At 36.3% G+C, this 10,920-nt stretch overlaps 1 protein-coding gene across 2 annotated transcripts in view; it reads right to left on the bottom strand.

The window, feature by feature from the left end:
- The window catches only part of LOC138693407 (zinc finger protein 235-like), a 30,674-nt gene that overhangs the window by 8,038 nt on the left and 11,716 nt on the right, over positions 1-10,920 (bottom strand). For both annotated transcript variants that reach the window (XM_069817353.1, XM_069817354.1), the window contains one exon: positions 6,376-6,455. In XM_069817353.1, the coding sequence (XP_069673454.1) occupies positions 6,376-6,455 (80 nt within the window). The remainder of the gene's footprint in view (positions 1-6,375; positions 6,456-10,920) is intronic.

The raw sequence follows: 10,920 nt of genomic DNA, 5'->3' as shown, positions 1-10,920 counted from the left end.
TCCCATGGCCAGCAAGGTCGGCAGACCTAACAAATTGCTATTTCTTCTATGGGGCTATTTGAAAATCAAAGTCTTCAGTCGTCCTCCACTACAATATCGAACTGAAAGAATCAATTCATCTTCAAGTGTCTTGAATCCTTGAGCAAATGTTGTGCCATGTGATGCACTCTCTATGATCGAGAATCAAAGAATGTGTAGCACTGAATGGAGGCCATCTTAGGAACGTGGTATTCAAAACATTGAGAATTTTTTTACAACAAAGCAAATGGTATGCTAAGTACTCAGTATTAATTATAGTAGGTTATTTTACGACGCTTTATCAACAGCTTAGGTTATTTAGCGTCTGAATGAGATGAAGGTGATAATGCCGGTGAAATGAGTCCGAGGTCCAGCACCAAAAGTTACCCAGCATTTGTTCATATTGGGTTGAGGGAAAACCCCGGAAAAAACCTCAACCAAGTAACTTGCCCCGACCGGGAATCGAACCCGGGCCACCTGGTTTCACGGCCAGACGTGCTAACCGTTACTCCACAGGTGTGGACTATTAATTATATGTAACACTGAGACATATATCGTAGGCTGCGGATTTTGCATATTTTCATGTTCTTTTCCTTAAACTTGACGATATGCAGGCAAAACATAAACATTTTTCTCGTTGTTAGGAATTAGTATGTTGAATTTTATTGTGCATATTCGAGCATATCTGTAAAGTTATGGCATGTTTATATTTTTAGAGCATATATTTCCATATTTATACTAATTTAATACAGAAAGAAATATTTTATTCTGTAAAAATATAAACTGCGACAATGTCTACTTCATTAGCACAGAGTACATTGTTATGCAGCACGTCGCGCACTGTTTCTTTTTCTTTTTTTTTTTTTTTTTGCCTCTTTAAAACTAGAGCGGGCTCACAGCATTCCCTTTCAACAATAGAATGAATTGGTTTATATTTTAACAGCAAAGTTCAAACTGACTGCCAACGTTCCATACATTTATTTGGTTCGTGTGTTTCATTGTGGTTTGTTGTAATATTCGTTATGCCTAAAGACAAAAGTTCAAGTAGTACTCTTCTGAAAAACTGGATTGATGGAGAGAAGACATTAACATCAGACGGAAAACGTATATTTTGTCAAGTCCGTTCAAAGAAAGTAACCTTTTGTACTTTGTTTTATATTTATTCACAAACACTTTTAATTATCTTAATTACAAAGCCACATTATATTACATACAGTTGCGCATTTTAAAGTTTAATAATGTTTTAATTAATAGGAGAACTGCACAAAAAAGTTCGAAGTGGATCAACATTTGCTGACTGCGTCTCACATAAAAAATGCAACGAAAAATAATTATCAGCCTTTGCTTAATTCGAATCCAAAACAACATGAAAATGATACATTTAGTGAAGCCCAAGTAGCAGCTAATATACCTTGGAGGAAACTGGACAACCCATTACTTCGCGGAGTTTTGCAGAAATACACTGAAAGGCAAATTTCGTGGCGAGTCCACATTGAGAAAGAATTACTTGGATCCACTGTATGAAAAAGTAAGTTCAGTTATTTAATAATGTTTATTAAAGTTAATTGGTTAAAACATTTGTGTAATTGATGTGTACTTTAAAATAGTTGTTTTCATAACTAGTAAAAATTAATTGTATTTTACGTCCTCCAAGAAATTAGAAACGACATAGGAGATTCACTTATTTGGGTTTCCTTAGATGAAACTACAGACTCCTGTGGAAGGTAAGTAGCTAATGTAGTTGTGGGGAAAATGGACTCCATAGACGCCGGAGCTCCTCATTTGATTATGTGCACTGTCTTAGATAAAAACAATCATGCTACCATTGCAAGGACAGTGAGAGATGTAATGCATAAGTATATTATCCTGAAAATGACTTAAAAAATAGAGATATCACAGAATGACTTGAGTGTAAATTTTAATTTCTTTTTAGGTTCACTCTGGTCAACCAAAAAAATGAAGAGAGATTCTTGCATTCTTAACTGACAGTGTAGCATATATGCTGAAAGAAGCGGGAGCACTTCAAGTTTTCTACCCCAAAATGATCCACATCACTTGCATTGTCCACGGCCTACATCGTGTTGCTGAAGAGATTCGTTTACAGCATCCTAAGGCTAACAATTTGATTTCTTCGGTTAAAAAGGTGTTAGTAAAGATTCCGGCAAGAACTGCACTATTCAAAAAAGAATTACCAGAAATTCCCCTTCTACCACAGCCTGTATTAACTAGATGGGGAACCTGGAACAATGCTGCCCTCTACTACTGTACGCATATTGAAGATAATAAGAAGGTTGGTATTCTGAGTTATATAATTTCATCATCGTCATCATCATCATCATCATCATCATCATCATCATCATCATCATTCACCATCATGTATTATACCCTTGTGGATCTGTTACGGTCTCGTGTCACCTATTTTTGGGTCTTCCACTTATCTAATTTAAGTTTAAATATTTGTGTTTTTCATTGATGCATAGAGCCAAGTTTCACTGTAAATAAATTTCTATAATTTAAATAGATAACTTATATAAATAAACCAAATAGTAAGGGTTTTTATCCACTACACTGTATTTAGTTTACATTTTCCTTGTTTACTAGATAAACAGCAATTTATTTTTATTCAATTTCAACAATAAATTTCTAGAATATATTGAAATACTACACTTTAATACGATGGTTCTTATTTTTTTCATAATTAATTTACTATATGTTTGTCCTTAGGTGCTTCATTTACTGAATCCAGAAGATACGGCCTGTATTAATTCAGCAATATTGGCAGCAGATGATGTAGGAATTCAAAGTGAACTTTCGTACATTGAAGATATCAAGACACTTTCTGAAACAATGACCAAACTTGAGGAATGTGGTCTTCAGCTGACTACTGCAGTGAGTTTGTTGAACACTGTCACATCTTTCAACAAATTACCAGGGTCATTGGGGAGAATTCTAACAGAGAAGATGAAGAAAATTGAGAAACGAAATCCAGGATTGGAAACAGTGAAAAAGATTAGTGGAATTCTACAAGGTGAGCCCCAGCCTGTTCGGAATTACACACCTAAAGAAATAGCAGCTTTCAAGTATTGTCCCCTAAATTCATGTGAAGTTGAAAGAACATTCTCTGTTTATAACAACATAATTCCTGATAAGCGAAAGAGATTTACATCTGAAAATTTGGAGAAATATATTGTAATCCGTTGTAATACTAATAAGCAATGAAGTTTAATATTAATGCAAATTTACATCCTCCAATTTATGGCCGGAACTTATTGAGTCATTACTTTATTGTTGTAAAATAAAATACTTTGCATATTTTCAAGTTTTAATGCATAATTTTTTTAATTTTTGAGCATATTTGCATGCATATTTTCACGATTTTTAGAGCATACAAATCCGCAGTCTAATAAATGCATGGGTTATAAACAAAGTAGTGACAACATTGTCGTGAATGGGTCATGCGCAATTGCAAGCGATGCAAGAGAACTGGTGATCATAATTTAAGTCACACAGAGTTAGTGTGCACTCAATGTTGGTTGCTTGACAGTTGTCAGCCCACTTTGAGGTCTGTGGATGTAGAGGGAAAAGTTGGATCGGTGTCTGGTAGAGTTCCCGGGTAGCTCAGGTGGTAGAGCGTTGGTACGTTTAACCAAAGGTCCCGGGTTCGGTACCCGGCCCCGGAACAATTTTTTCCTTAAAATTATTCAAATCAACTTTACAGGGAGTTATACCCGAAAGCTTGATTTGCATAATACACGTCACTGTTCGTTAACAGAAAACCACAATTTGAGTCACACAGAGTTAGTGTGCACTCAATGTTGGTTGCTTGACAGTTGTCAGCCCACTTTGAGGTCTGTGGATATAGAGGGAAAAGTTGGATCAGTGTCGGGTAGAGTAGAGTTCCCGGGTAGCTCAGTTGGTAGAGCGTTGGTACGTTTAACCAAAAGTCCCGGGTTCGATACCCGGCCCCAGAACAATTTTTTCCTCAAAATTATTCAAATCAACTCTACAGGGAGTTATACCTGAAAGCTTGATTTGCATATTACACGTCACTGTTCGTTAACAGAAAACCACAATTTAAGTCACACAGAGTTAGTGTGCACTCAATGTTGGTTGCTTGACAGTTGTCAGCCCACTTTGAGGTCTGTGGATATAGAGGGAAAAGTTGGATCATTGTCGGGTAGAGTTCCCGGGTAGCTCAGGTGGTAGAGCGTTGGTACGTTTAACCAAAGGTCCCGGGTTCGATACCCGGCCCCGGAACATTTTTTTCCTCAAAATTATTCAAATCAACTTTACACGGAGTTATACCTGAAAACTTGATTTGCATAATACACGTCACTGTTCGTTAACAGAAAACCACAATTTTAGTCACACAGAGTTATGTTGGTTGCTTGACGGTTATCAGCCCACTTTGAGGTCTGTGGATATAGAGGGAAAAGTTGGATCGGTGTAGGGTAGAGTAGAGTTCCCGAGTAGCTCAGTTCGTAGAGCGTTGGTACGTAAACGAAAGGTCCCGGGTTCGATATCCGGTCCCGAAACAATTTTTCCCTCAAAATTATTCAAATCAACTTTACAGGGAGTTATACCTGAAAGCTTGATTTGAATAATACACATCACTGTTCGTTAACAGAAAACCGCAATTTAAGTCACAGAGAGTTAGTGTGCACTCAATGTTGGTTGCTTGATGGTTGTCGGCCCACTTTGAGGTCTGTGGATATAGAGGGAAAAGTTGGATCGGTGTCAGGTAGAGTAGAGTTCATGGGTAGCTCAATTCGTAGAGCGTTGGTACGTTTAACCAAAGGTCCCCAGTTCGATACCCGGCCCCGGAACAATTTTTTTCTCAAAATTATTCAAATCAACTTTACAGGGAGTTATACCTGAAAGCTTGATTTGCATAATACACGTCACTGTTCGTTAACAGAAAATCACAATTTAAGTCACACAGAGTTAGTGTGCACTCAATGTTGGTTGCTTGACAGTTGTCAGCCCACTTTGAGGTCTGTGGATATAGACGGAAAAGTTGGATCGGTGTCGGGTAGAGTTCCCGGGTAGCTCAGGTGGTAGAACGTTGGTACGTTTAACCAAAGGTCCCGGGTTCGATACCCGGCCCCGGAACAATTTTTTCCTCAAAATTATTCAAATCAATTTTACAGGGAGTTATACCTGAAAGCTTGATTTGCATAATACACGTCACTGTTCGTTAACAGAAAACCACAATTTAAGTCACACAGAGTTATGTTGGTTGCTTGACGGTTATCAGCCCACTTTGAGGTCTGTGGATACAGAGGGAAAAGTTGGATCGGTGTAGGGTAGAGTAGAGTTCCCGAGTAGCTCAGTTCGTAGAGCGTTGGTACGTAAACGAAAGGTCCCGGGTTCGATATCCGGTCCCGAAACAATTTTTCCCTCAAAATTATTCAAATCAACTTTACAGGGAGTTATACCTGAAACCTTGATTTGCAAGAATTAATAAATCGCTAATTCTTTATATTTAAGTGATGAGTTTTTAGATTTGAAGAAACATAAATATATCAGTTTTTAATATAGTATAAAATGATTGTAAGATGTCGAAAACTTTAACTCTAAATGTTTTAAAACAAGATTGCATGGGTTAGCTATAAATTCACAGTCTCTTGCTAACGTATTTTTAAATATGAAGATTAAAAATATGTAGTGATATTGTTATTCAGTTTGTATATATGTATTTAAGTTTGACATTGTTTATTGCTTGTATGGGGCTTAATCACAGTAAAGATAATAAATTACATTACATTACGGATATATAGGCGGAATCCACACCTGTGGAGTAACGGTTAGCGCGTCTGGCAGCAAAACCAGGTGGCCTAGTTTCGAATCCCGGTCGGGGCAAGTTACCTGGTTGAGGTTTTTTCCGGGGTTTTCCCTCAATCCAATATGAGCAAATGCTGGGTAATTGTCAGTGCTGGATCCGCCACCGACTCATTTCACGGGCATTATCACCATCATTTCATTCAGACGCCAAATAGCTTAAGATGTTGATACAGTGTCGTAAAATAACCTACTGAAAAAAAAACAAAGGTGGAAGTATGGAGGCAGAAACACAGACAAATATCGGACGTTATGAATAGACTGGGAGGCAGAAAAATAAAGAGAGATAAACAGATTAAAAGCAACTGAGCCTAAGACACAGATGTATAAACAAAAACAAACAGAGGCATAAGTTACACAGAAACTGATAGGTAGACATTCGAATTAACAATATTGAGTCGTTCATATGAACAATAATAAAATTCAAACTAATTGCAAATTTCTATTATTCGACATTACTATTTAAAAAAAGCAGTGAAACCAACAACGAAGTAAAGCCTCACACACTGCACTCACCTCTCAGTTAAGACTTCATCCTCTTCTGCCATTACTTTCAGTTCGGCGTTCTCTACTTCATTTAACTCATGTACCTCCTCCTGCAAAGGTTATGTAAAACACAGATATGGGAAAATAATAGGTGAAGAATCAATGCACTGCAGTTTATATGCTGAAGACATGATTTTATATCCTTCTAAATCCAGTAAACAGATCAAACAAACTCGGTGAATAATAGAAAATAATTTAAAAAATACAAACACAAAATAATATGATAATTTGTAAGAAATATCGCGTTTACATAATAATTGATTAGTTAATTGCAAGAGTAAATAGGAATAAAACTCGAACCATATTCTGAGATGGTCTTAGTGACTAGGATTCAGGAAGAGCAAGTTGATTACTGATGGAACTGTTACGGTAAAATTGATAATGGAAAAAGTTTGAAACTATTTCAGATATTTCTGGATTTATACCAAGCATACGACTAAACTGAACGAAGAATGTTAGTTACACTCTAAAAGGAATTGAAAATCCCGGCAAATAATTCGCATTGTGAACAACAATGGACGTAATTACCTCATGTGTGAAGAGTCAGGGGGACTTTCCGACCTACAGGCTTGGCCAAAAGTTTAGAGCACCCCCTTGAAAAAGGCAATTTTACTCAGTATATCATGTCACAACCTTAAATAATTATATGATTTTAGTATAGCTGAAAAGAATAGTCTTTTTCATGTATGTTATGTCCAAATCAAAAGTTATATGTCATGGAATGAGCAAAATTGTATATTTTTATTTTTTCTATAAAACACAAATCCAATACTATAAAAATTTCTGTAAATTGTAATTTACACTTCTAATAATTAATATTAATTTCCAATATTCCTAAAATGTAAAGAGACAATTAAAAAAGAAATTTGAATTAATTGTCGCCATTTTTTCAAACAACACACAAATTAACACAATTTTCCAATTAAAAAATAAAGAGTTAAAAGTCATATTTTGATTTAATAACACAAATATTTCTCTCCGAAATCCACTTAGAACTTTGTAGCAGCACCTTTTGCATTGTAACAGCATGTACTCTCTTTGGCATTGAGTTTATTAGATTCTATATATAACCCCTTCTCAGGGTTGTCCAACATGCTGCTAACAGCAATTTCAATTCTTGAAGATTTCTTACGTTCGTTTTATTATTTCCTTCCCTAGAACCGCCCAGATATTCTCAATGGGGTTCAAATCTGGACTTCTAGCAGGCCAAGACAGTAGGAGTATACCATTCTCGGTGAACCATGCCTTGGTTTTTCGAGAAGTGTGACAGGGGCATTATCTTGCTGATATAACCAAATCTTTCTTGGATAAGAACTTATTCTGACGAACACAACTAATCAACTGAAGCTCTCAAATATTTTACAAGTATCTTTCATCTATCTATATTTACAATACACACAAGCAGCTTGAAGAAACATATAAACAAAACATCTTCCACCCACACTACTGTCATCTAACCCTAATAAAAGGGACCACTCCTAACAATAACAATTTATGACAGGCAATAAATCACAGTTGTCACTCTGTGGCTTGAAGAAAACATAAGAAATCTCTTATTTTTCTTGATATTACAATTGATCCACCTTTAAACTGTTTCGTAACCACATTTTCGTTACTTTTGAAATTAATTTATATTATTGAGAAATTCGTTTTATCTGAAAAATGTAAAAAAATAAAAAACGCAAAAATATTTTTAAAACAATCATTTTTGAAAATAAAAAATTAACGCTTCATACATTTTCAGCTGGAACCAGTATATTTTCAGTACTAATAAATATTCAGGAAATGATTTCCATATAATTATTATATTTAAAAAAGTATCAATTTTTGAAGGGGTGCTCTAAACTTTTGGCCACGACTGTATCATTATGTTGAGTTACTTCACTTACGGCCTTTATCTTTTTATTTTTCCAGAGTCCAGTTTCATGTTATTGTTTCCATTTCTGTCTCTAAGTTTACTGCAGGAGTCTGAACTCAATGAAATGATTACATGGTTCTCCTCATCTAACAGTGTGAAGTTGCTACTTCAGAGTGGAAGAGGATGGCAAAGGAACTCTGATGCAGACGTGGGCTTTTGCTGTCACAACTCCGAAATGTCAAAGCTTCGGAAAAATCGCTGTGATAGATAATAGCGATTTTGTCAGGGAGCTATTTTTGTGTTCGGATGATTCTTGACGATTGTTGGGCTATGTTTCCAGCCTGTAGATTTCAGAATCATCTAGAAATCAATTTCACTGCCATCTACTTATCTCTGAATAAGCCACGAGGAATACTCATTTTATGTTTATCACTCTTCTGTGAATTGAATTGATATGTCGGTGCCATGTCTTATATCAACAATAGTGATTAGCGCAGACTGTATACTGAAAATGCTCTGAGCTGCCATCGCAATGTGTGGGCATATATATTCTTCGGGTATTTTTGTGAGTGATAAAGCAAAACATTTGTAGACGAATATAGAGTGTGCATAGCTTCAGTATCAAAGAGTAGTCGACGTTAACCATTTGAATGGGACAATAATTAATTAGATTCCAGTTGTGCCATTTTATTTCGGCACGTCTTTCTTTTCCTTTCTATTTCTTTTACATTTTTGTATCTTTATACTTTTCTCTGTTAGTTTTAATTATTCTAACTCTTCATAGATGGCTTGTACGACGACGACCTTCTTCATTTGTGGTATTATGATTGTTCCGGCTTCATGTAAGCCTTGACAATTCTTCTTTTTCCAGAATATTATAGCCAATTCATCATGCACAGCAACTCAGATATAAGTTACTGCTGTACTATTTTACATTAAAATATGTTTTGGAGTCCTTTGTTTGTGGTACATTGCAGCATTATAATTTCAAAGATTCGAGATATATTTGTTTTCATTTTCCTTGGCAGTATGGTAAAAGGTTTTCGAAACTATTTTGATATATTCAGGTATAGTTGATATTTCAAGGTCATCATGCATTTGAATTTGAGTTGTGTAAAAATCATATCCACCGATAATTCGTAATGCCTTATTTTGAACAACTTGCAAGTGATGCATAGTAGTTCGGGGATCAAACCCCCACGCAGGAGCTGCATATGTCATTTGGCTGCGTATGTACACTTTGTATAATGTCATTTTACATTTCAAGGATAAATTTACACTTAATAGAAGTGGTATAAGTTGTTTCAGGCGATTCAGTGCTGTATACTTATTTCTTAATATATGATCTTTCCAATTTAGACGTGGGTGAAGCAGAATGCCCAAATATTTAGTTTTCTGTACATATGCTATTCTAAATTTATGGAGCATTAGCTGTGGTGGTGGCACTGGTCGACATTTAGTAAAGATAATAGCGTTTGATTTCATGTTGTTTATTTTAATCTTCCAGGTTTTTGCCCACTTATCTATTAACTGAAGATGTTTCTGTACAGCTCTATATGTAGATAATATGTTTATTTTTCGGCTGAAGATGACAGTATCATCAGCATACATTGCCAATTGTGTGGCATTATGATGAGGAATATCTGATGTATATAAATTGTAGAGCATGGGAGCCATCACTGAACCTTGAGGAACACCAGCTGAAATATGTTTAATTGGAGAGTATGCCTTACGTACTCAGACTCTGAATTTACGATTAGAAAGAAGAGAGGAAATTATAGATATGAGATTATCCGGAATTTGTAGAAGGATGAGCTTTGCTAAGAGGCCATATGGCTTGTAGTTTTTTCTTTTCTGATCTAGTTCTTCTTACTTCTCGTAGATGGCTTCTTTCCTCTCACCTTTCTGTTTTCCTGTAGTCTATGGTGTTCTTTCTTGTAATCTGTGATGAGTTGAAAACAAGGGCCTAGCCTAAGGCTGGCGAGTGATTGGTTGATTCCCTGGGGAGAATTTAGTATTTATTGCTGATTGGTTGATACCCTGGGGAGAATTTAGTATTTTTCATTACGTTATCCGACTGGTTGAGATAGAGACGCCGTTTGGTATTTCGCCTGTGAAGCGAGTTGTTCAGGCTAGTGGCGTCAGTACACTAGAGGGATGGCTTGGAGGTAGAACGTGTGTTGTGAAGGGCACGAGCTCCTATGTAGGCTGGGGATCGAATTGGGTTCGATAAGTCTACTAGTAGCTGCGTAGTCCAACGTGCTGTGGGAACCTGCGAGTGTATTGCAGAAGACATTCGTGTGGAGTTTAGCGGAGAGTTTTGTGATGTACTAATTATCTTGAACTGCATTCATTTTTCTGTCTGACTAGCGTGCAGTCAACTCTGGTTAAATACCGGGCGGTATTTTTATTTCAGATTATTGTTTCTCTAGCTGTGATACAACTAAAAGTCTACCACAAACTACAAGGAGTTCAGTGAGTTGGTTTTGGTTTACGTTTTACTTAGTTATTGCAGTAGAACGAATTTGATGAGTATGAAATTCACAATGAAGGCACCCATTGTTGTGTGACGTTTGAGGGGTGGCCAATTTGAGTGTAACAGCTATGTGTGTGCTGAGTGTTGGTTATGTCAAGGTTGTATGACAAGATGGATGCCA

The sequence above is a fragment of the Periplaneta americana genome, chromosome 17 (genome assembly GCF_040183065.1).
Source record: "Periplaneta americana isolate PAMFEO1 chromosome 17, P.americana_PAMFEO1_priV1, whole genome shotgun sequence".
In the NCBI taxonomy this organism is placed as follows: domain Eukaryota; kingdom Metazoa; phylum Arthropoda; class Insecta; order Blattodea; family Blattidae; genus Periplaneta; species Periplaneta americana.
The sequence above is the reverse complement of the archived record's forward strand: the minus strand, read 5'-3'. Positions and strand labels throughout refer to the sequence as shown.